General features: G+C 41.1%; 1 protein-coding gene across 2 annotated transcripts; it reads left to right on the top strand.

The window, feature by feature from the left end:
- The first annotated feature begins 176 nt into the window (after positions 1–176).
- Positions 177–26,279, top strand: IQCE (IQ motif containing E). Of its 2 annotated transcripts, XM_054270914.1 has the most exons (23): positions 177–301; positions 2,013–2,060; positions 2,662–2,704; positions 3,663–3,803; positions 4,093–4,224; positions 5,180–5,250; positions 5,764–5,877; positions 6,450–6,500; positions 6,997–7,067; positions 7,291–7,363; positions 7,773–7,822; positions 10,355–10,512; positions 10,979–11,034; positions 11,332–11,534; positions 12,324–12,428; positions 13,161–13,263; positions 15,051–15,146; positions 15,363–15,386; positions 16,270–16,374; positions 17,410–17,540; positions 18,237–18,352; positions 22,520–22,605; positions 26,117–26,279. In XM_054270914.1, the coding sequence occupies exons 1-23, from the start codon at positions 260–262 to the stop codon at positions 26,123–26,125; spliced, it is 2,028 nt and encodes a 675-aa protein (XP_054126889.1). In that variant the 5' UTR covers positions 177–259; the 3' UTR covers positions 26,126–26,279. The 2 variants fall into 2 exon arrangements, with proteins under 2 accessions (XP_054126889.1, XP_054126888.1); XM_054270913.1 differs by lacking the exon at positions 26,117–26,279 and having other exon boundaries at positions 22,520–23,423.
- The last annotated feature ends 212 nt before the right edge of the window (positions 26,280–26,491 follow it).

The raw sequence follows: 26,491 nt of genomic DNA, 5'->3' as shown, positions 1-26,491 counted from the left end.
GGTTTCACTCCCTGCGGGGCCGCTTGGTGTCACCCGCGCTCCGCGGCCGGGCCGAGCCCTCCCCCGGCCCTGCCTGCAGGCGCGCCCCAGCTCTGCGCATGCGTCTCCAGCCCGGGCCGCTGAGGGTTGCCATGGTTACCGCGACCCGGAAGTGCCGCCGGGGGGCGATGGCTGCCCCCAGCCCCGAGCCGGCAGCCACGGCCCGAAGGGGGCCCCGCGGCCCCGCCGCCCCGTGAGGCCTTCCCTCTGCTCTCCCAGCATGGCCCGGGGCGCCGGCGAGGCGGCCGCGGAGGGGGAGCTGGTAAGGAGTGAGCGGCGGGGAGGAGGAGAAGGCCCCGGGTCTGTCTAGGCCTGCTTCGGCCCGGGCTCGGCTCAGGGAACGCTCCCGCGAGGCCGGAGCAGAACTCTGGAGCACCCCCGGGCTCGCCGGGCTGGCTCGGAGGGGAATGGGATGGATTCTGCCTTCCCCAGCCCGCGGGACTCTGGGCTGTGCCTGTGTGTCCCCGAGTGCCCCGCAGCTCGGCACAGAGGTGACAAAGTCTCAAGCTGTGCTAAGGAAGGTTTAGGCTGGACGTTAGGGAGAATTCCTTCACAGAAAGAGTGACTAGATATCGGAATGGGCTGCCCGGGGAGGTGGTGGGTTTGCCGGCCCTGGAGGTGTTTAAAGGAGGGCTGGACGTGGCACTCAGTGCCATGGTCTGGCTGGCGAGGTGGTGTTGGGTCATAGGGTGGACTCGATGGTCTTGGAGGGCTTTTCCAACGTAGATAATTCTGTGATTCTGTGCTGGTGTTTGTCTCCCACCCCTTCAGCAGCCAGCTGGGGGTTCTGAGCCCCTCTGGGAGCCCCCAGGCTCTGTTGCTGCCTGCTGCAGGTTGGGGCAGTTTTGCAGGAGCAAAGGGGCTCTGAAAGTTACCAAGCAACAGTGCTGGGGCTGTTACTGCATATTTGTATCCTGGCCAAGTTTTGTTGTTACCATTTATCAAAGCCGGGCACTCTCCACATTGTCTGATTCCAAACATGATAGCTGCAGTGAGGGAGAGATATTTCAGAATGAGACACCTTAAAATAACAAAATCAGTGTGCTGCAAGGAGCATTGCCTCAGGAGATGAAAAACTCTATGGGCTGGTGTGTGAGGACACATCGCTCACTGCTCTCAGCCAGCATGGCAGGCTCCTTAACCTGCTCTCCTTGCTCCTCTTCTGCCAGCCAGGGTTTCCAAAAATACTTCATCCCCTCCCCTGCCTCCTGCAGGCACAGATCAGCATCTGTCCAAAGGTTGTTGCTGAGTGCCTCAGAGGCAGCAGCAAGTGGGAAAGATCTTTCTGTGAGGGCAGCATCCAGATAATTTGGAAGCTAAGTGGAAATTTTCCTTCAGCTGTGGATATGCTTGCATTTGAGAGGGAGGGAAATTTGTCATCTTCCTTGCATTTGAGGTCTCTTCCCTTGGCCTGAGTACTTCTCCATTTCAGTACAGGAGCTGAACAATCCCATAGCACAGCAGAGGTAGCACAGGTGAGGGAGGAAGGGAGGAGCTGGGTGAGTTGCAGCTTAAATGGTGGAGAAATTCGTGCAGAGCCATGAAGGTTCAGCTGGGGCAGCGCTGTGCACTGCAGTGCCAGGTCTCTGTGACTCAGGTGCCCTCAAAGTGTCCCTGCTCATGGCACAGGGGTTGAACCTGGGTGATCTTTAAGGTCCCTTCCAACCCAAAGCATTCTATAATTGTTCATTGCTGAAGTGACTTTCACAATATCCCAAAACTATCTGTATGGAGCAAATGATGCTGGCTTTTGCAGCAAGAGCCCCACCATCCTTCAATTGCTTTAGTGAAAAATGACCTATTTTTGTCTTAAACAATTGACAGTTTAGCAATGCAATGGAAGTGAAACAGAGGCTTTGGTCACAGTGTTTACTGTTTGAATTTATTGCTCTCCAGCTTTGTTAACTGTACAAGTTTTCCGGATGTGTATTACAAGCAGTTGTTCAGTAGCAAATGTCCTGTCTGTGTTGCAGGGAGATGACAGCCTGTCTGTGGTGACCTGCCAGTCAGAAACAACCCTGGTGAGTTTGGATTAGTGCCCCAAAACCCCTCTGGAGCTCCTGCTCATCTGTGTGCTGCCTCCTGCTCACCAAGCACCCCTCAGAAGGAGAGTGAACAGTGACAATGGGCTTGAGTCACAAATCTCTCATTTCAGATGTAATTCTGCCTTCCAGATCCTCTGCACTGGGGCGGCAAATGATGTTTGGCTTTATTTTGCTGCTCTATCAAGTTGTGGGCTTAAGTAATCCTTTTAGAGAGCTTTAATGGAATTGATTAACTCCTTTAGCTAAAGGGTTCTGCAGATCAGCCTCTACTTGGGACATTTTGAATTTTCTGCTACTCATATTTAATATTGATGGGAAAGGTCTCTTGTTCTGAGCAAGAATTCACAGTTTATCTGTATAATCAGACTTCACTTGGCACCACCTTAATTCTGGTCACCCTTGCTGTGCCCAAATCTGCATCTGCTTAATGCTACTATCTTTCTTCTCTATAGCAAAGGTTTTGTCTTATTAGAGCAAAAGATCTTCCTACAAATGGGAGATTGAATTTGAGATTATATTATGATATCTTAAGAGTAGAGTATTTGCAATACAGAAAAAAAATCCATTTCTCTTTCAGAAGTTAAAGAAGAAGATTTTTCACAAACCTCCAAAGTCACCAAGTAAGTGTTCCAAAACTTCTTATTCTGCAGTTGCAAAACTGGATATGTTTGTGGGATACAGGAACTGGGAGCTTTATCTGAAATAAGATCTTGTTATTCTCTTCAGAATTATTCACTGCTGTGTGCACCTATTTGAGATCTGTTCTGTAACCTGTGAAGTCCAGCTTGTATAGACTAAAATATTGACATTTATGAGTTGGTTGTAATTCTTGATTCTCCAGCATAATTTACTTTTTTTCTCATGTTATGCCTTCTGATGGCAACCATTCTGAATTTGTTTTTCTCCTTGTCTTTTCTGGAGAAATGCTGATACCTGTTGTGCAGACAGACTCTGGAATTACTGGAGCTCTCTACCATCCAGTCATAGATCTCTGGGTGTGGATTTAGTGGTTCTCTGTTTCATTTGTTGTGATGGGCTGTTTTGGTGTTCTCTGTTTCATTTGTTGTGATGGGTTGTTTTGGTGTTTTTCACTGTACAATGTTGTTGTTATTATTAGAACTGCAGTTCTAGTATTGGGTTTGTCTTTTTTTTTCTGGGGTTTATGTTTTTTTGCTATACTTTTTCATTTGCCTTGCTTCATTGGCTTCTAGTGAATGTTACCCTAAAGTGTTGTTAATAACAACATTTAGATATTCAGGTATCTTAAGGATGCCTATCCAAACTGTACACATAAATATTTCCACCTGTGTTGAGTCACACTACTGTCACTCTGCTTTTTCTAAGCCTCTCCATTTTTTAGAATTGTATTTTTTTATTTATAGTGGATTTTTTTGGGTTTTGTGGCTTTTTTTATATGACTGTTCCATTGCTCTGTATAAGCCATTATGGAATATGCTGTGAAATTCTATTTTTACAAGTAATAGGATTGAGTCTGGAAACTTTGAAGAACAAGACAACAAGAATTTTAGTAACCTTGAGCTTTTGAAGGCAGCACTGAGATATTTTCTTTTGCTGCAGAGTCTCCCTACAGCTCCAGCACACAACTGTATCCTAGAAAAGCTGCAGCTTGGAGATCTCTGCAGGGAACAGGCAGTGCTTGTTTTGAGAATGCAACTGTTGAAAACCCAAGGCAGATGTGGCTGGGAATTCTGAAACAAGGTATTAGTATAGAAATGTTGTTTGCATTTATGGATTAAATTCATTGTTGTGGACAGCTTAACATATAAACTATTTAAAAATATGTTTTTGATTAAAGGTTACATAGGAGTTAATTGCACTGTTATTTATTTGGGTGGTTGGAATTATCTGATCTTGAGCATTGGCATTTACAGAGGGAATAATTAACAGCATCTGGAGCTTTCCATGTTGCATTTGTTCAGAATAATTCCACAAATTTAATTCACAATTATCCCTGATTTTTGCATTTTTGTTCCATTTCTCTTGGCAGGAATGAGCCATGCTCTGAAATCAGATGCTGACACGGGGCATGTGCGAGCTAATGTTTCCAGTAGCACTCCAGAGTATTTGAAGGAAGCTCTAGGAATGAAAAAGCCAAAACATGCTCGTTCTTCCAGTAATGGTAAGCCCTATAATGGTGTGGTAGATAAAAGTGAATTATTTCTTTGCCCCTCTAAAAACACACATTGCTTAAGAAAAGCAAGAGCCATTTTAGTTTACTAAAATCCGTGTGTGAAAATATGATCCATGAGATACTTTTTGAGATTCCTAAATTGGTTAAGGCAGGGACTTCCAGTTTTTTTGAGCAATGAATCACTATTAGCTTTCAAAACTTTTGCAAATTGCCATGCATTTGCAGCTGAAAACGTTGCAAATATAATATGGTTCAATGGGACAGCTGTAGACAATTTATTGTGACTTCAAAACATAGTTTAGGAACCATTGATAGAAACCATCTGCTTGCCTGAAATTCTGTGTAATTGACTCCTTTTACTTCTTCTCTAGAAAGTGTTTTATCATGTGGTTGTGACATTAAAATCAAATGAGTTTTATGAGAAGAGCAAACTTTCAAAGTTTTATTCTGCTTTTCTTAAAGGAGAACTGTAAACTTTAAAATCCCACTTCCATTTAAAATGACACCTATACGTGTACTGGTGATTCACAGTTTCTGGCAACTTTACAGGATGATATATTTGTGCATGTTAAGCATAAATAGAAAAATGCATTCTAGACATCTTTTAGAAACCTTTTGTAATAATGGATTTATTGGGATGAGAAGACTGCAGTCATCTGTGAAGTTTGTATCTTTCTTGAGATGGATATTTTAATATAGCACCAGAGAAGTAATTAGGAGAAAATTGGCTGCAAAATCTGGCAGAAGTTTCATACAGTAACACTTCCATTTCACCTCTGTTTCTAAAATTAATTTCCTTGTTGATTTTTCTTCTTCGAGGAAAGGAGAAAAACCTAGTTTCCACTTTGGTGCTGTTCTAGATATTTCTCTTTATCTGCAAGGTTTCTGGTTGGTTGAAAATACCTCTTTTGGATCTGCTTATTTTACATGCCCCTTTCTGTAGGCTACGTTCCTGGAACTCCTGACTACAAAGAGAAAGAAGACATGTATGATGAAATTTTAGAACTGAAAAAGGTACAGTTTCTCTGATACTACAGAAAAACTCATGGCATTGCTCCATGGCCTTAATGATCCAGAATACTTTGGTTTCTACAGCTTGGGATATCCACCACATTTTTTTGCATTTGTAATGTAGGGCAAAACTAAAACTTGTGTCTGTCTAAGACAAATTCACTGTGGTGATATGGTTAGAGTTTTCTGTAGAGGTTGGTGAACCGTATGAAGGGTGAGGACTGGGCTTGTTGAACTCTGGGGTTACCTATGGACAGATACTTGGCTGTGGTTGATTGTTTGTGTAAGACTGACTTTCTGTAAGACCTTTTCCTTTTATCTTCCCTCTGTCTCCTCTCTAAGCTGTCCTGGTGTCTGTCCTAGTCCAGTGTGATGGTTTTGTGTTTTGGCTGTTTTGTCATCTTCTCCATGTCATCTTTACCATCATAATTGGATTGGTTTTGACATCAAAATGTGATTCCATGTGAAAACTCTGCATTTTCCTATTTCTGAAGTGATTCTTCTCCCCTCTTTTAGACAATACAAGCTCAGAAGAATGAGGGAGACAGAATGAAGACCAAGCTCCGTCGCCTGGAAGAGGAGAACAGTAGAAAGGACAAACAGATTGAGCAACTGCTGGATCCTTCCAGGGTGGGGATTTCTTGTGGGGATAAAAGTGGGGCAAAAGAGTGGGAGTTTGTAGTGTGGTGACTCCTAGGAGTGATGAGCTGGAATATGGGAGGTGGCGTAAAAGGGATTTCTGGTCTCTGTATCTCAAATCAGCAGTCCAGCTCAGTTCAAAGGAAGATGATGCCGTGCACTACAGATACGTTCATTTAGCACAAATACTTTTAATTTCTGAAGGTAAAACAAAAGTGCTGTCTCATTAGGAGCCCACTTTCTGAATATTTTGCCTGAGAGTAGAAGGGAGTTAACATTTTGTAGTCCTGAGACCTGACCAGGAGGCAGAGGAACAGCCTTTTCAGGCCCTGACAAGAAGCATTTGTGGTTGTGGGCAGACTTGAATCTTACTGAATTTCTTGTGGCTGTCACTGTGTGCAGACCTACATCTTGGGAGAAATGTCCTAATAGAAAGCTGTGGGCATGGGGAATTCAGAATTTCAGCTGTTGGACTGTGGAGTTGAGCAGGTTGGAAAATTCTGGGGAAAGAGCCAGCAGTAGAATAAAGTAGCAGAGTTTGTAATTTCCTTTTTCTGTTGCAGGGCTCTGAGCTGGCACGACCTTGGTCAGAAAAGAAGACTGATAATGGATGGGTAAGAGTGTCTTCATCACTTCCTGCTTTCATTTGTCCTTTTTCCTCTTGCTAAGGTGAAACACTACTAAAAAATAAAATTAGGTCAGAAAGAATAATCAGTTAGGGAATCACATAACCTGTTTCTCTGTTAGCAGGTAAGGAGTCAAAGACTAGAACTAACAAAAATCTAGAATTAACATGATTTTGGGGAGCTTTCTTTGTCATTGTTTTGAGTCTGTTTAGGCAGTATTTGTTGGCAAGGTAGTGGGCAACATTGTTTTATTTTATGGCTGTATATCCATATTGTTAAACTCATTATGAAGTCAAGTATCTGATTTTATCAGTATTCTCTTTTTCACAGGGTAGCAGATGTGTATGATTTACTAAGGACTGAAATATGTAGAAATAAGTATATCTGACTGGGTACAATGTATAAAGACAGGGCAGACAGGAATAGACCTTCTGTGAAGAGACAGATTATTCAAGGACTCACGAGCTCTTTGTTCTTTCTGTAGGTGGTTACTGGATTAAAGCAGAAGATTGTCAAGCTTGAAGAGCAGTGCAAGGAGAAAGACAACACTATTAAGTATGACTTTGAGGGGGCAGGGGGTAGAGGCTTGTATTGGATGAGCTAATAGAGAAAATTGGAAATCCATGTTATTTTTCATTTGTGTTCTATTCCTTAAGACATTTTCATAAACTCCCAAAAACATATTGGCAATTATAAACCAAAAAAATTATGAACCACCAGCTTGCAGTGTCTTTGCTGATCTGACTGGGTTCTTTTTTTTGTATTATTCTATTTTCAGTGAGTCCCAGGCAGAGATGAAGACCAGTAGTTTGGAAGAAGTGAGGTTAGCCATGGAAACCTACTATGAAGAGGTATGTGTGGCAGGTCCTTCAGGGTGCATGCAGGACAGGAGGCTGGGCAGTTGTTGAGTCAAAGTGCAAATGGAATGTTTAAGATAAGTTTCTTGTGCCTTAACGGCACCTGTCATTGGTAGCAGGTTTTCATAGTTATTCTCACAGCTCCAGCTGTATGTACTGGAAAAATGTTTTATTCAATAAGTTGAGTGTGTTAATGAAAAAGGGCAAATAAAGAATCCAGTGTACATCCATAAGTTTAATGTTGAGATGGAAGCAAATTTAGCAGTAGCCTGATCTTCAGTGATGGCATCATTAGCTCTGCCACTGCCCAGAGAGTCTTGTTCTGATTTTCACCTAATGAACAGATGTGTTGCTGTGGAAGCTGACATTGCTGATGCTCCTTAATGGAATCTGTTTTTCCCAGGTTCATCGCCTGCAGCTCCTTCTGGCCAAGTCTGAGACTATGAGGAAAAAGTATGTTTAATTCTTCTGATAAAAATGTTTGTGTGTTTGACACATCACTGGAGTCCTACTTTAACTGATGGAAAACTACTACATGGGAACATTTTTTGTCATTTAGATTGCTGGATTTGCTTTTTTGGTGCTGCTTTAGTTGGCTTCACAGCCTTGAAATATGTCTTAGTCACATTTTTTTGCTTGTAGATAGATCATTTTATGGATCTGGAAAAATACCAGAGCTATTTAAAAAGTACAGGGTAGCACTGAAAATTTATCTCTGTTACATCTTCCCTCATAATCACACCCATTCTGGCATTGCTGGTAATTGAAACAAACTCCCTGGATGTTTGGCATTTCACACTTGAGTCAGTTCTGCATCTTGCTCTAGAGTGTGTGCTGCAGAGAAAATGTTCTTGGAGTAAACATTCTTTTCCTTTGGTACAGAGACACAAACTAGTAAATTGTGTCAGAGAACCTTACACTAGTGCTTGTCACTGGTGTGCAAGTGTGGGCATGAAAGTGAACAGTTTATAGAGGCAATGAAAGTCAAAGCACAAAGGCAGAAGACAAAAGTCCACTAAGAGAACAAATTAAAAGCATCACTGCAAGTGAGTGTTATTTGAGCTGAAAAAAGAGTAAGAATGTCTTGTAGGACAGTAAAATTTGTTACCACACCACTTCAAAATATACTTGACCTCTTAGTGTGAGGTACAGACAACTGTCTTAACACTGAGTGTAATTATTTAGATTGATAGAAACATGTGAGAATTCTTTTGCTTCATTATTTGTACTGCTTGTGTTCCATAATTCACTGTCACTTGTGGATTGAAAACTGCAGGTTTTTTTGTCATTTTTTTAAAAAAATTATTCTTTTGGCTCAGGCCTGCAGTGACCAGCCTCTCAAGGCTCTAAGCCATCACACCTCATTTATTTACAGGTGAAAATGAGTCACAGGTCTCTTCCTTGTCCTCATTTATTCATAGCTTCAAAAAGTGGTGGTCAGGGCAGTCTCTCTCCATTACAGGACTGCCAGTCTCTGCTGGAGAGGCTGAGCACTGAAATAATAAATCACGTTGAAGGTCAGGACTCTGGCATGTTGAAAGAGTTGTTTGAGAGTATTTCTTTCATGATGCTTGTCTCCATTAGTTTTGCCTGATGTGAGTGGCATTTGGCTTCTCTTTTTCAGTGTTAATGCTGGAGTCTGGTTATTTGTATGTGAAGCTGCAGTATCCATTTGTAGCTAGAAACTGACTTTCTCAGCTCTCAAAATGGACTGAAATATGTTTTCTTTATTTAGGTTTAGATAAGCCTAAAATAATGTCACTGAATGGTCTGGTTATGGTTTCTATCATTCCTGTCACTACCCCGTTTTGATGGTGTGTTGTGTTTTGGTTTTTTCTCTTTGTTTTCCCTCCTGCCTGGCACAGCTCTGGGGATAGTCATACATGACACCTGGACAACCTTATTTTGTTTGTTTTTTTCTTAATTTCTTTTTCATTTCTAAGAAGGAGATTAGCTAAAAATTCAGCCTTTTTTGATATGCTAACTGTAGGCTGTCTCCCCTTTTACCTTGTAATTATTCCAGTGGATGGGATGTAAGATTCCTTCACAAACTGTTCTGTGGTTGTCACTGGCAGTGGCATTTGTGCAAAACCAAGTCCATCAGTTACTTCAGGCCTTTATTTCCAGGATAAAGGTTTTGGGAATTTTCTCATAGCAATAAAGCAAATCTATTTCATCTCACTAAAAGTCTGTTTTGTGAACAAATGTTGCAACTTTGCACATCTAGAAACTCAGATTAGAAAAAAAAATTAAATCCCTGTAGTATATTTAAAGTTGTTTCAACACACTTTCTCATTTCTGATGCTTTTCATTTCCATATTAGCTGTGTTCTTCAAATCTGTTTCAGATCTCTCTGGGGTTTATAGACACACGGATAATGTCTTTTACAGTAGAGCACCATTTCCAGTTACCTGAAAATACACTTGGGTGTTGGATTTGTTTGAGAGTTATCCCATCTCTGTCTATCCCTCCATCTCTCAATGTTTGTTAGTGAACAAAAGCCCATTCAGAGCCTGCAGGTTGGCTCTCTCTGTGCTGGACAGTTTTTTGGAGGAGTCTCACAGTTTACTGAAGCATTTTTTAAATCAGAGGTTCACAGAGTGCTGGTAAAACATTTTAAGGTTGGTTAACAAAACAAACAGAAAATAAGATAAATAACATTCATACAAGTGCCTTTGTTTGTGCATAAAGGAACAGAGTGGGGGAGGAAGTAAAAGTAAGAAATGAATTTTCAATGTTTCAAATTTTTTGACGCAAATTAAAACAATTGTGGAAGCGTTGAGCAGGATGATCTTTGCATGCTTTTTCAAAGAAGAATAGATAACTCTTCAAGTAAAGAAAACATTGAGAAATGTTATTATGGGGGAACTGAGGCTGTCAACTCAGCCATCTGACTGGAATAGTGAAGCTGCTCCACTCTTTTTAATGCTGCTGCTCTGTTCTCTGCTTTTAAGTTAACTTTCTGGTTTTGATCCCTTTTCCAAGTGCAGAGGGCAGAGACACCCAGAAACGGCTGAAGGCCCTGAATGCTGCAGTGCTGAGGCTCTCCAGGAACATCAGGGAAATGCAGGCTGAGAACCGCAGGCTGAAGGAGGACCTGGATCACGTGCTGAGCACTTCCCCTCCTCTCAGCAAAACAAAAAGTGTGTGCTGGAAAATCTCTGAGGGTGAGGAAAGGGGTTTGGGTACGGCTGAAAGAGGTGTGACAGCAGGACCCTACAAAGGGAGAAATAAGGGATTTATTACAAGGTGAGCATTCAGGAGTGGCAAAATTGGAAGGAGAACCTTCCTTGAGGAGTCTCTGATTTCTCCAGTCAGATCTGTGTCTCCTCTGTTATTGTCCCTGAGAATTTAAACTGGAATTGATAGAGGAAACCTTTTTAATAGATGAAAACTGGTGAACATGAGTGGCTTACATTGATTTCTGAGCTAATTGGTTTAGAAGTCAAATATTTTAAGCCCATTCTCATTTTTTCATTGGTAGATATTTAAACTTGGCATTCGGACATCTTTAAATGGTGTTTTGATAAGGCCAGAAGTTTCAAAAAGCAAGAACAATGTTGCCCCATGGATGTGGTTACATGTTTAAAGTTTTGTTATTGTATTTAGATTATAGTGAGTGGGGCAGACAGAGGCTGGTGAAGAAGATTTTGGATCTAGAAAAAGTAAGTGATCATAGTTAAGTGGCTTTCTTACCTGTCTGGGAGCAGAAAATGCAGAACTACTGCCTTGTCCTTCAGTGTCTCAGCCTTGTGCATTCTGCCTCACACACATAACCTGCTGCCGTAGCATGAGCCCTCCCTCCCTGTTTTCTTCTCTCACACTTGTTAGATATAGGTGCACATTTTAGAATTAACCTCCATTTGATCTTTTCTCACAGCCTAAATAAAGTAATTTCACACTAAATTAAATTTTCTCTTTTTGTGTGTGTGTGTTTTCCATGTGAATTTACCCTGCTTTAGAAAGTGTGTGCCATGGAGAGCAGCAGGGTGTCCTTAGGTGACAGTGAGGCATCACCAGTGCTTCCTGAGTCATCCTCCCATTCTGTGGACCTGGACCATCCAGCATCCCAGCATTTAGGTGAGGAATGCTGTCGCCTCCAGAGGCAGGTGAAGAAACTGCAGGATGACAGGCAGGCACTGCAGAATCTCCTGCTCAGTAAAGAGTAAGTGTGACTTGTCTGGGGTGTTCTTCTGTAGGTGTGAAGTGTTTCATCATTTCTGTTCCTGTTATGAAATGATGTAATAAGGAATTCACATTTTCAATTAGAATATTGATTTTGAGAATCCCTTCAGTTTTTATTTTAAAAACTTGGTTCTAGTCCTACTTGCTTCATAATATTACATTGAAGAAGAAAAGCCAGAGGATGGAAAATGAGAATTTCTGATTGTTTCTAGCACATTTTTCAAGGCTTATTTTTCTGCCAGCCACACTAAAAACCCTTTGAAAAGTTATATGTTTATGCAGCACTTCCTGTTTGTATTGTGCTGTAAAAATTTGTGGGTTTTTTTTTTTTTTCCAACGTGTTTTGTCCTGATCTCCCACTTTCTCCATTTAAACCTCCCTTCTGCCCTGGGATGCTCTGTGGCTTCTGTTCTCCCCATAAGTGATGATTTGCAGTTTGTATTGCCTGGGCTGTTTGGTGTGTCAGGGCCTTGGGGCAGCTGAATCTGAGCACTGTGAGCAGGGACATGGCCACAGGGAGGTGTGTTGGGGACACTCTGCCTCCTGTGTCACCTCTGAACAAAAATGCACAGAGAGAGCACCCGGGGAGGCCTTTGCTCCTCAGCAATGGGTGCTTGCACTTAGTTTTGTTTAAAAGGAAAAATTAAACATTCAGTTACTTTACAAATTTGAGAAAACGCAATTGATTTAAAAGTTTAAAGGAAAAATAACTACTTGGTGAAAGTATGAATGTGTCAGGTATCACTGAGATTTTGTTGTACCTCTGTAGATTAGATATCAAGCAGCTACTGCAGGCTAAGGCTGAAGTGGAGCTGGAGCTGCAGAAGTGGCAGAGTAAGATGGAAGAAAAAAGTACAGAAGAGCAGACTTTAAGGTAAAGCATTTTGTATTAATAGATCCTTTTGGAACCCAAAATAAATCTCCTAAAGTATAATTCTCTTTTGAAGTGGCTCAAATTCTGAAGGAGTTCATCTGAACTGCAAGAAGCTGGGGATTCTTTTAAGCAGAAGTGTTTGGAGGGATGGAGTAAGTTACTGGGGGAAGACTTCTATAGAGTGCTCTTGGAGGAAGTTGAAGACTAAGTAGGATAGTAAAAATAAGATTTAAATTATAATAAAAATTCATAAGATAGATGGAAAAAGCTTTTATGTTGGGCTCAGAGTTTTTTTCTCTATGAAAATGTTGTATTCTCTTTACCTTGGCCTGTGTTTCTAGACCATTGTCTGTGTCATTCCAGTTACTCCTTGTATTCTGTACAACTGTGAGTGAGAGTCCTCTGCAAGGGAGGCACAAAAAAGTGATTTCAATATTGTTTTGTGAGAAAAGATTTTGACTGACAAATACAAAACTGTAGCAGATCTAAATACATTATTATAGTATCAAGGCTACCACAGTAACCTTAATTTTAACATAAGGCTGTGCTATCACAGATTGAGAATTGATGTTATGTGTCTGTTACTATGAGAACAGGTATCATCCTGAGCAGTTTCCCTCCTTGGCCTTAAAAAACAAACCCAAAGTGTTATGAAATAGGTTCAATATTTTCAAAGCAGGGTCAACAGAAAATTTCTATAAGCTATAAATATCTTTGCTTCTCCAACCATAGTGAGGAAATCCAGAACCTGACACAGAAAGTAGGAAAACTGGAGTTAAAACTGGAGGAGGAGAAAAGACAAATTGGAGAAGATACAGTGGAAAAGCTTAATAAGGTACAGCCACATTTTTGTTTGTGTTTTTCTTTTTTCTTTGTGTCTGATATAGATTTCAAATGGAGCTGGTAGTCCAAAGAGCTGCTACTTGTGTTTTTTCAGAGATGCATTAAATCTTGTCTTGGAGATAATGATGGTTAACTGCCGGTATTTGTTGGAAATAAGTTATTTCAATAATTAACACTGCAGTTTGGGGAGTTTTTTGAAGCTGTTCTGTTAGTGATCCTCTGCATTGTTGTTGTTTTTTTCTTGCTCAGTGTAATATTGCAAAAGTCTTAAACTTTTAATGTTTGGGGTTTTTCCCAGAACTTAAAAAAATAAAAAAATTATGGTTACTTTTATCTTCTTACAGCATCTGAGGCCATTTCCTAATTTCAGTCTGATTTTGTAGAGAGAGGGTGATTTTGTGTGGCTCTTGAATCAGTTTGGGGTTTTGTAAAATATGTCTGAGCTTGTTATCTCTGCAATCTTCTGTCCTTCTTCCCAGTGAGGTAATTGGCCAGCAGAGATGGGTGGGCACTGACAGAGCTGCTTTCAGAGGCACTGTGGCCATGTTAATCTCATTTCACTAAATATTACTTGGAAATTGTTATTGGGGTTTTGATTTGCACTTAAAAATAAATAGACCCTGAAATACACATAGTAAAAAATGCTAATAAAAATGTCCAGTGGCTTCAGAGGGTTCTGGTTTCTGATATACTGTGCCATTCTGTAGATTCTTTTCTGTGTGTTACAGGCTCATGGATGCTAGAGGATGTTTTGAATACCAAATAACCGGAGTCTTTAAAAACAGCCAACAAACAGCTCCTTTTTCCCTCTGCAGACTATATATATTCTTGGCCAGTAACCATCCATTTATTGAAATGTTCCCATTATTTGTAATTATCACTAAGTTCCTACCAATTTCTCATTTTAATAGTAGGTTGTCATTTTTAATATGACATGATCCATTTGCTAAACTTAAGCCTGGAGCTCGGCGGTTTTAGGTTATAAATAAATTCTTTTCACAGAATCAAGAGGTTTTTTCAGAGTCTATAAAATCTCTTGTTCCTCTAGTTAAAATTTTACACCAACAAATTAAATTAATCTTTTAAACTTGCAGTTAACTTTTGTTTGGTATTGTGAGGTATGACAAGTAGGGTGGGATAATTTGGGATCAGAAGGATCAAGTGGTGAGAGGTGGAATATGCAACCACACCTCAGGAGAAATTATTGGAACAAGATCTTGTTTTATTCTTGGTTTCTTCCTTTTTCCTCTAATTAATGTCATTAAGATAGAAGAGTAGATTTATGCCAACTTACACAAGCTTGGTGTCATGCAATGGCCAACTCTCAGTAAGCTTAAAGAGATGATTATGGGGCCACAGTTGCCAGGATGAGGCACAAGAGACCTCTCCGGTTAATTAATACTTGACTTTCCTGGAGGAGAACTGCAGAGTCAGATAACCTGATTTTTGTTCTCAGTCTGTTGCTAACACACAAATCATTTCTGAGCAACAAAGCAGTGAGTTAGCAATGCACAGAAAAATAGGAGTGTGTGCAAATGGAAACTTCTCCATTCCCATGCCCTGCTGAGGGCTGAGAGGGGCAGGGATGTGTTTCACTCTCAGAGTCGTCTCCAGGATGAGTTTGAACACAAGCAGGGTTCAGAATTAAGAGTTTCCTCTTGAACTTCCCTGTGCCCTGCAGGCAGGATGAGCTCTGGTGCTGATTTTCCTGAGTTATTTGTAATCTGTTCCCTCACAGCTCTGCCTTTACTGTGCTAACTTAGTGATTCTCCTTTGCAGGCTCCTCCAGTCTGCACAGTGACAGGCAAAGAAAGTCACAGGAAAGAACAAGCAGCCAGAATTATCCAGAGATACTGGAAGATGTACAAATCCAAGGTGAGATTCTCCTATCAGGGAACAGCTGTGCCCCCTCTGAATCTTATCTTGTTTTAGCATCTCTCCACACATCTTGAAAGATTATGTTGTTTGGGTTTGGCAGAGGTTTGGACAAGTGTTTTCTGTGTCTTTTAATTATTGAGAAAATTTGGCAAATCTTTATTAGCTAAAACCTGTATATATTTATGGCATTAACATGGGCATTTTTCATTTCAGAAAGAAGAAGTTGCTCTGCATGAGGTGAGTGTGTTTATGACACCCAAAAACCAGTACAACAGATTTGATTTGTATCAAAGGGGAAGCAGCCAAGACAATATTTGTTCTTCAGCCTGGCTATAATCTTCTTCTGACATCCTGATTTTGTTTCATGTATTTTGTCAGTGGTCTCGAGTTTTTGGTCTCTAATTTTCCATAGTTGGCACCTTCTGCAAGGTGAAAGCTTCTGAAAATTCTGAACCAAATCTGATACCAACAGACAATAAAGTTTTTCTAAATGTGATAACTCTGATCCTGATTTAATTTTCATTATGATGAATCTTCAGAAAGATTTGAAATAGGATTTGAAGCTTTTGCTAAGGAAGAATATCTGTGAGAATTATGAAGATAATGAGAAGTTTGTCACACAAAGTCATTTCTTGATGAATGTTTTGCAGAAGGGTTTTAATTAAACCATTTTTTAAAATAGCACAATGTAGCATCTTACCTTTGTTTCTTCCAGAGCATTAAAAATCCCACTTTCATAAATTAGAATTCATTCTAACCATGTGACACAAACATGCTGTTCTAAAGGCTTTTTTGTTGATTATAACCCAATAAAATCTCTGAGGTGAGTGGAAGGCCTTGCCTTCAGTGCAATCACATGAGGTCTGCCAGCCTTAGTTTGGTTTCTGATTGCAGCAGAGCATCTCAGAGCCTTCTGTGTACCCAGAATCTGAATGGAATGGGAGCACGGTGCTGTGGTAGTGAAATTCAGGCTGGTGCTGGCAGCTCCTACTTCTCTGCATTTGATAGGATCAGTCCTGAGCACCTCCCAGGTGGAATTTAAAGCCCAGAGCTGCCCCTGGGGGTGCAGTGTGTGGGGTTATCTCTCAGAGGAGCTAATGGGCACTTCTCTCCATGGCAGGCAGTTGTTCTGCTCCAGGCAGCCTTCAGGGGACATTTATCTCGGCAGAAAGTGCTGCTGGATGCTGGGGATGCTGGGGTGCCTGATGCAGAGTCTCACACCGAGGTAATTGTGGGGACACATGGGGATCCCAGCATCACTCTGTGTTTATCTTGCCCTGTAAAGGACTTCACTTCCAGCCTTGATTTGTTGAATCACCTGGTGATTGTTTTAATGGGCTGGTTGGCAACACCACTGTTATTCTAAAGAGACGCTGAGCTCAATCCCTGGCTTCCCTTCTTGCTTTCTGTAGTTCACACTTTTTCTTAAGAAGTAAAGCTGTAACTTCTCAGCCTTGTGGTCTGTAACACTGTAACTCTTTTTTTTTTCCTGGTTCTTTCATCAGGTAGAACCCCCTTTAACTGTTCAATTTGGAGTCTGTTGAAAACTTTACCTGCTCTCAAGGGTTCACTGCTCAATCACTGGAGCCATAGATAAACTTCTTTCACTAAAGTTCAGCAATAAGAATCTGGAAAACATCTCTTATTGGATTTGAAAGTAAAGGAGTCTTGATGAGGCATGGTTAACCCAAGACTTGGTGTCCTGTCTCATGTCCAGTTTGCTCCAGATTATTCAGTTTTGAATATGAAAAAATTTCCTTACCAATTAAACATTCAGTTTCTGTAAATAATTTGCCAGGTTATACAAATATCCTTTGGACCTTTAGCAGGCTATAGTTAATTTGTAATTCTCCATCCAGGCTGTCCATCTGATTGTACTTTCCATGCTCTTTGATTCTGGTAAACTGGCCCAATGTAGGGGGACTGGATACTTGGTTTGATACAAGCATAAAATAAATCCATTATGAAGGTAGTCTTACCTCCTTAATCTTCAAAAGGTTTCCTTCCTGGAAAATAAATGAACTTTCCTTGCAGGTGTCTGCTCTTTCATTAATTGAATGCTGATTCTTCAAAGCTTACATGATGATCAGATTTGCATTTCCTGCTGATTTAGTCTTACAGAACCTTAAAAACTGCAGACCAAAAGATGGGGATGTTTGTTCTACTGCCAGTTTCACAATCAAGAAGATTGTGAAAGGTTCTGTAGAGCTTCTGTGCAATCTGTAAAAGGTCAGTTTTCTTTAATCTGATTGCTTTGCAGAACTCCTGCCTGTCTTCCATGTCAGACTCCTCGAGCTTTTCTTCTGATTGCAAGGAGAGAGATGAGATTGTGACATTCATCCAGTCCATTTTCAGAGCTCACTTGGCACATACAGAATCCCTTCAGGAGAGGTAAGCCAGGAGTAGATATTTCTGCAACATGCAATAGCAAAATCATTTTCATTACAGTAGAGGAGTATTTTTTTAACAGATTTTTAGTGTGGGTTCCTTGGCAGAGAGGGAGAACAAGGCCACTGTTATAAGAAAAGACAAGGGAGAGCTAATTCCTGAGAAGATTCAAAAGATGTGCAACTAAAGGGAGCTTTGTGGCAGCAGGAGTCTTCCCATGTCCTGCTGCATGTTCTCTCCCATAGCAGAGAGTGAAAGTAAAGTGAAATAATTCCTCTGTGGAACAGAAAGGTTACTGTTGTTGTTATCACACAGATTGCTGATGCATTTGCTTAATGTGTGGATCTGAAGCCCTGACATGTGCAGCTGAAGGGTTATGTGGAGGAAGAGGAGGAAGAAGCTAGAATGCCATCAAGTCACTTAGCTCAGGCAGGGTGCAGGGATTTGATTACTGCTTAGGTTTATGGTGACTCTGTCTTGAAAAATACTTCTTTCTCTCCAGGGTTTACTGCTCTGAAAGTTTTTAATGTCAGCTGCCATGGTTACAAGGAGGGTTACATGGCTGTCACCTCTGTTCAGTGTCTGGGTTCACTTCTGCAGGTGATAGAGCAACAACACAAGAAACTTTTCAGCACAGCCTGTGCAGAGAGACTGCAAACACTGTTCTGTGCCTCATGCTCTGAGTGTGTCTCTTTGCAGGCCCTCTGTGCCCAGTGCCCCCAGTGAGAAAGCAGATCCTGCAGTTCCCAGCTCAGAGGAGAGACCAGACTCAGCAGCACTCGAGGAATCTTCCGTCCCCACATCTCCTCTTCCTGGTAATCTCTCTGCCCTGTGTTCAAAAGTCTGGGTGTTTTCAGTGGGTGCCTGCACAGTTTTGTAGAGAATCTGCATGTGCACACACATGTGCAGCCTTGTGCTCCCTGGGGGTGGCTTCATTTGGTGGCATGTTGCTTCTACTGACACGTGCAGTTCCCTGCATAAAAAACAAAACCTCTGACAGTCTCAGCAGCAGCTTCTTCACAGTGCTTTGTCTGTTTGTCCCAGCTGTGGCTTGGAAGGTCTCTCTGATGTAAGTGGTAATTATTGAGGGAACATGGTGTTCCCATGCATTGCCTCTCTGCTTCCTTTTCAGCCCTGTAGCTGCAGTATGGTACTTCCCATCACATTTTGGGCCCTCAGCCATAGACAAGCTGAGAGCATTTCCACCACCCTGACTTAATTTCTGCAGAAGACAGACAGACATCTGCTAAAAAGAGCCATCCTAGGCAGCCATGTGCATTTGGTCATGGTGTTTTCAGCACTCTTCAGTTGCTGCAGTAAGGGGGAAAATGAAGTCCTGGATAACCTTGCCAGCAAGTACTACTGTAATACAAACTGAGAAAATCTGTCTCTTTTATGGCTCTTGTGCCTTTTGGTTTTCTTCTTGGATTCCTTCTTGCTGTTTGTGAGAAGAAGATGGAGTTAAAGCCAAAGAGGCTTTTAGGAGGATGATAGGAGTACTGAGTAAGAAAGACAAAGCAATGCTGCAGATCAGACGGCCTTAGACATGCAGCTTCAAGGCAGTTAAATTGAAAAGGGATGGTTCTGTCCAGAGTGGGACATTTGAGGCTTTTATGGACCAGATGGGGAGAAAAGGAACAACTTTGAGTGTGACCTGAGAAACACTGGCTCAGTTTTTTTGTCAATGAAAAGCTCTCAGTCCCTGCAGGCTTGCTCAGAGACAGAGAATTCTGTAAGCAGTGAGGCTGTTTCTCTAAGATAGGAGGTGGGGAATAAGCCAGATTTGCATGGCTTGTGAAAACAGAGGTAACACTTCAGTGGAAAAAAATGTGTTTAAGAAACTTCACTGTGTTCCATATTCAGAGGCACGTTCTGCTTTGTGAAGGAAGTCCTTGCTTCTGAAGATGTTTGAGTTTTGAGTGACTTTGATTATGTCTGGTGATAGTATCCAGGAAAAAAAATAGTGCTGCAGCACCTTGATTTGCCTGAGCTCTACTGCAGTGGTCATTATTGGCATGCTCACTCTAAAGCCAGGGTAAATCAAAATTCTGCTCAAAGAGAAAGAATCCCTTAAATGTTTAGTCCTTCTAGGGCCCACAGAGGAGTGTAAGATGAGCAAGCCCAGTGAGCACAGTCATATGAGTGAATACCAGCAGGGCACAGTCATTGTCTAGCTATGAAGTCTCCTAAGCTAAGTTTTATTGCAGATTATGATGACAAGCTGATGAGTGAAGAAGTTCTGGGATAATTTATACTGGAAGAGAGACAGAGGAAACCATACTCTGAAACTCTTTCTTGCAGTCCTTTCCTGTGAATACCAAAAAGGAGTGACTGGGAGCAGAGCAGGTTTTGTTTGCTGCTGATTTTATCAATGTGGGAGATGTTTACAAGCTCTAGGATGAGGACAGAATGTATCCAGGTGGTTTGTGGGGAGGCACACTGGGGATGTGCTTCTGTAACTGCACAGCTGCCCAAAAGTCTGCCTGGCACTGAGCTCTCTGAAGTATTAGATCCTTGTGCATGGGAGTGTTTAACCAAAATCTCCCAAAAATGAATTAGGAAAAGCCTCCTAAAGGAAGGAGAGCATGCTGGTGTAAATGCAACCCCTCAAGGATCTGTTTGGGTTTTTGCCATGTGGATTTATATAGCTTAAGTTAAAGTTAACTAAAAGTCCACCCCTGCCATTCTGAGCTCATGACTGATAGAAAAATCTACTTGCAAAACTGGGGTTTGATGGTAAATTGGGATTTCAGTGGTCATCCTGCAGCCTGGAAAGGATGTGAGACAAGGAGCTTGTTGAGCAGCTGAGTGATTTAAAAGCAATCACATTCTTACAGCTTTAAATCATGCTGCTAAAGAAAGAACAAGTTGTTTCTTCATTTGTCCCAAGTCCAGACTTGCATTTCATGACCTCTAGGTCTTAAAATGATCTTAAGCTTTCAGTCAATATCTGTATTGCAGTAAATCATTTCAATTCACTACCCTTTGGCATTATTTGAAGAACAATGTGGAGGATGAAAATGTGTTTTAAAACACTTTCTACATGTGCTAGAATGAATGTATATAATCCTGGTGTGGCATTGCAGACTTATAATTCATTGTTTGCATCAGGTTAGATATCTCTGTATTTTCTAGGAATAGAAAACATTTTTTTTAGAAGTATTATTCAGTGCTGCTTTGCTTGTCTTCAGGAGCTGGAGGTTTTATAAAGCCATTCCTGCTGTTTCCCATGAAATGAAAGAGAAATTAACGATTCAGCCTGTGAAACTTGGTGTTGTGTTTTGTTTTGTTCTGTCAGGGAGTGACAGGAAGGAAGAATATGTTCTGTGCATGCACAGCAATCTTGATTAAGGGCAGTGTTTCTCTTTGCATACTGCTGGCCACTCTGGCTGCAACTGTTAACTTCATTTCAGGCTTTTTTGGAATCCTAATGAATTTACATGCAACCCTTAACTCATATCAGTGCTTAGCCTTCACAAGCAACAAGATGAAGTTGAAATCAAACTGAAAATGAGGACAAGAAAATCTCATATGTCAGGAGCAGGATATAATAAAGGGTGATTTGGATAAAATTAAGCTATTTCATGTATAATATATTTATTCTTGGAGCTGCTTCTTCTGGTTGTCATGCCTGGTTTTGGCAGTTCCCTTTGCTCCTCCATATCACCAGTGCTACTATCTCATAAATCTCCCTGAAAAACTCTGCCATTATTGGTTGTCTGATGCAGAGAAGATTTTCACTTACCTAGAAAATCTTGTGTTTCCTTGTTTTTTAGGCTGAGGTCAATGTAATATAATGGTCTCCCTTCATCCCTCTTGCCATTCACAGGCTCTGTCACTCTTTTCCTATTCCTGGGCCAGTTGTGGTCCCTTTTCTTTATTCCATGTTCCACTTTCTGTGTTTGCCTGCTCTTCCATACCAGGATATTTTTTTTTCCTGTGTCAGGAATCTCTTATTTCACTACAAGCCCTGTGGCAGGTCTGTTGTCCCTGGATAATATTCTCTGTGTGCCCTCCAGTTCAGGTCAAAACCTCAGACTGTGGCTTCTTGCCAGTTTCCTCCTCCTACCACAGGTTGTCTTGATTTGTTTTCTTCTCTGGGAGAGTCTTTTCAGAGAATTTATGTTTGAAACTGAAAAAGAAGTGGAGCTGAGGGAAGAATATTGTGCTAGAAGGTATTAATAGCTGAGGGGAGGATATTGTGCTGGAAGGTATTAATAGCAGTCATCATTTAGTTCCTACATCTCTTGCACAGGAGTTGTAAGCTGCTGGTTCTGCTCTTCCTGTGTCAGGGACTTTGTACATATTCATTTCATGTCTCTGACTCTCCAGTGTTTACTGGAATCATCAAGAATATCTGTTCACAACTTGAACTTCAAACATTGGAATGGTTGAGATGCATAGAAACACATCCAGGAAAAGATGCAAAGAAACCAAATTTTTTAAAAAGGGGAAAACCCAATGGTATGGTCACTGTTTTTATTGTCATTACAGTAGAACAGCATGCGAACAATATTTTGGGTGTTCTACGTGTGTAAGGGTTAAAGACAGTGACTTTTTTTTCCATCTATTTCCCTTTGTTCTGTCTATTTTTGAGTCAAGTTCTCATTGTGATCTCTCTATGTAGTTTAAGCTTGGGTCAATTTTTCCTTTTCTTGCCATTTAATGAATATTTGCTTTTGACCTGCAATGGCTTCAGTATCAAATGGCCTTACTTGGTGTGTGTAACCCCTTGCAAAGGTTTAAGGGCAATAATGGAGCTCACACATGGTCAGTGTGTCAGCCCAGCCCTTGCTGTGCACTGTGGCTCGTTAAAGAGGAGCACAAACAGCTCCATACCCAAAAAGATCACAGCCATCCATAACTGGATGACTCCAGGTAAACTTGGGAACTTGCTGGCTCAGAGAATGGCCCATTTGCCCCCAGGGTTTGTTTTGGTCGGTGCTGTGTGTTGATGAGCTTGTTTGCTGGAATCCTTTCAGGCAGGTCCTGCTCTCCCCCGTGTGTGGCCCTGGACGAGGCTCACTCCGATGACTCCGATGATGTCGTTGTCCCTCCCTTCCTGCAGGTGAAGAAAAGCCACACCCACCTCTAAGGTTTGCTAACAGCTCTGGTGGTCTGGAATTGTTTGGTTCACCAACAAAACTATTTGCGCCAAGATCAAGCATATCAAAGATGGAAAAAGGGGGAATATCAGCCCCTTTGAAATGACAGTTCACATGATTTCAGCCACAAATGAGTAATTCTTTGACATGTTTTCTCTTTATGGCTAAAAGCCACTGACTGACTGTTAACCTTACCCTCCTGGTACACAGAGAGTTTGGATTTATAAACTCAACCAAAACACTTCCATGTTTTTAGTGAGGATTATAAATTCAGTTGCCACATTTAACTGAAAGCAATAAAGCCTTAAGATACTTAATGCCAAACAAAGTTTTGTTTCAGGTCAATAAATCAATTTGTTTAATCAGAAAGTGGTACATGACATGACTCCAGCTTTTAGCCCGTGTATGAAAGGGGTACAACTGGTATTTGTTATCTGTGCTTTACTATTTAAAATTTTTACTGTATCATATTTTAATATCTTTCTTTTTATTTTTATATTGAACATTTACAATCTGTGCAGATCTGTTAAAGGCTTTTAGAAAGCCATTTCTTTGCCATATGACTATTCAAGTATTCAAGGCCCACTGTATCAGCTGGGTTTTCTTATTTATTGACCTTTTCCTGTGTATGTACAATGACATGTGTGGTACTGCTTTGTGTTGAAATGTCTGATGACATAATCAGCTTTTGGGATTTGTCAGGGCAGGTGTGTATTAGCAGCAGTGTGCTGTGAAGGGATACACCTGTGAGTGTTTTTTCTGCTTAAAAAGTCACAAATTGTGTCTGTTTTGCAGGGTCCACTCTTAGTGTGTAAAAATATTTGACATAGGAGATAGAACTGTCTGGAATGCTCACCTGACTCCATTGCTCATATCTAATTGGGGCAGTTTTTTTTGGGAGCAGAAGTGGGAGAAGAAATTAGTACTGCATCCAGAAAAAGCACTCACAGTGTGATTATCCATGGAAAGACCAAACAAAACAGCCTGATGGGTTGTTGAGGATTTCATCAGAGAGGGTCTTTCCAGATCTCTGCACACTGTACTTTTGGACTGGATAGTTCCTACTGTTGCACCAACATCCTTCAAAGACATTGAAATGTGTGTGGGTTTTTTTTAAGGTGAGCTAGATAAATCATGATACTTATTGGAAGGGGAAATTAATTTTACAAGCACGTGGTGAAGGTTTGCTGGAAACACTAATGGTTTCTTTGTCATCAAAGAGTAATAAAGTCTCCTGTAAACAGAAAGCACACTCTTAAATATAAGATTTTTATCAGCTTTTCTAAATTAAAAATCAGTCACCACTGTTTCTCAGAATACCAATAAGTCAGGGCTGTCTCAGTTCTGTGATTTCAATGAAGACTATCTGAGGCTTATCATAGTTTGTGCCAGTACTTAGAGCCAAAGAGGAAACTGGATGGCTGCAGCACAATGCAGCTGATTTCATTTAATCCCCTCGGTGGAAATGCTGCCTGTGCTATTTCCAAAGGCAGTTTTGGGAGCTCTCCATACCCAAAGCAGTCTGAAGAATGTCATTTGCACTCCCACTGGGTAAATTTTTCCTGCTGGTGCTTTGGTCACATGACTGTCATCTGCAGGAAGGATAAAAAAATATACATAAAAGAAAAGGGATAGAATCCTGCTAGAAGCTGGGATATGTTTCTTTTTCTGGAAGTCACATTAAGAAGAAGGGTCATTTTGCTAAATGGAAGCAGTGCTGTACTGAGTTGTTGTGTATAATATTTCAGGTCTGTAACTGTGACTCTGTCATGGATCTCTCCAGAGAGTAACCAGAGATGAGGCCTGACACATTAAAGGGAGAGTGTGTGATGTGTCAGGACCAAGGCTGATACCAAATACCTGCCTGGCTGTCATCCTATAGGGGGGTTCTGGGGCAGCAAATGCAATAAAGAAAACATTCTTCTACTTTACTGTGCTGTAATGAGCAGTATGACAGTATTAGGAAGTTGATACAGAGCAGAAGGGTTTGTATTTGAGCTGAGCACGTGGCCAGCAGCAGCAGCACTGCCCATAGACAAGTTCTGGGGTTAATGGGAGATGGAGCTTGGGATGACCCAGACACAGGCAGAAACCAGGGTGAAAAGGAACAAGTGTTCTCTGGGCTGAATCAAAATGTGTCTAAAACTTTCTAAATTTGAGGGTGCTGTCTCCCAGCTACCAAAGATCTGATACTGACATTGAGATGGCCTTCAAACCCATAACTTCCTTTGGAAGGTGATTATGAGTTCACTCAACATCAGGAGCTTGTGGTCCAGGAGGAAGGGAATCCTGCACAGTGTCAGCCTTGGGTGTTGTTCTGTTGTACACTGGGATGGAATGTGCTGGAGGAGTAGTGATTGACACTAGGTTTGGTTCTGTGGTTATCTATCTGAATGCCAGCACGGATAAACTGGGAGGAATTGTGGCACAAAGAAGGAAGAAAAAGTTATTTTTTGAATAAATGGCATTTTTCCTCAATAGGGAGCTGAGGACAGTAAAAATGAGTGAGGCTCAAATCTGCCAAGATAGGCCCAGTACAAACACACTGTTTCTGCAAAACACCTCTGTAGAAAGCCCTGGAAACCTTGTGGGGGTGTCAAGGCCTTGAATGAAAATTAAACTCCCCTGTATCCAGTGTAATCTAAAAGCACATTTTCCATTCTGTCAATATGGAATAACGTTTCTGCCTTAAATCCATCTGCAGTTTGCAGCAGTGTTAGTTAGAGATTGTGTGTGAGTGCAGAGATCTGACTTTAATGGGATGTTATCTCTCTTGATCTCTTTTTGCCCTTAAGTGCCTTTGCCTGTAAATCTTTACTGAGGCATCAAGACCTGAAAACTGTATTGTTTCCTGCATAACTCTAAAAATAATCCCTGCACAGGCAACTTCTAATGTAGTCAAAATGGAAAAGGATTAATCTTGGCATATGAGAGCACTATTAATTTTTATGATCTTTTTAATATTTAGAACTGTGCAAGTATTTTATATAATTTATTTTGGGATCTTTGAAAAGCTAAAACAATTGCAATGAATTTTCTTTGAACTGTTATATTTTGAAATAAAGTTTATAACTGAATGTTGATGTGTTTCTTCTGCTACTGCTGTATTTTCATTGCCCCTCTGGCCTCTGCTGCACTCTCCTGTTTTCTCTTTGCACCCGAGCTGACCTTTTATCCCTGATTTCCTGAGTGGACAGTAACAAGGTAACTGAAACATGTACGGTGTGAAATTTCTTTTCTTTTAGTGCAGGTTCAAGGTTTTCCCATCAGGAATGAGCAGCGTTCCTGACCAAAACCTGGTGGAACTGAAAGAGCTGATGGGTTTTTGCTTTAAAAAACTTGATCTGGCAGCAGCTGAGGGGGAGCAGGACACTACAGAGTTCAACATTTACTGACAGTGTATCCTCTCACCTGGGTTATTGTTGCTGTGTGTGAAGCTCTGGAAGGAGCTGGGACATGTGCATTCTTTTCCAGGTCCACTGAAAAAACCTTTAAGGACTCCCTAAAGAAGCCTTCTGCTGGTTTATGGCAATGGAAGACCCTGCTGTGAAAACATGGGAATCCTGCAGTCATCCTCCTGCCAAGCAGAGTCTTTGGTGTAGGACTACAGCAGCTATGAGAGTACAAGATGAGACAGTCTTTGTTGGATGATTTTATTAATTAAATTTCACAATTTTTATTCTTTCCTCTCAGCTCTACTGGCATATTCTCTGGATTTCTCATGAGAAATTTCAGTTTTAAATCTTAAACACCAGAGGTAATCCATGAGGCATGAATGGAAAATTTTGGTATTATTTCTTGGAGCAGACTGGTCTTGAATTCAGTTGAAAGCAATTAAACATTCACACT

Source organism: Melozone crissalis, unplaced genomic scaffold (genome assembly GCF_028551555.1).
Source record: "Melozone crissalis strain CALT ecotype California unplaced genomic scaffold, PUWL_Pcris_2 ptg000012l_1, whole genome shotgun sequence".
NCBI lineage: Eukaryota > Metazoa > Chordata > Aves > Passeriformes > Passerellidae > Melozone > Melozone crissalis.
This window is presented reverse-complemented; position numbering and strand designations above follow the sequence as displayed.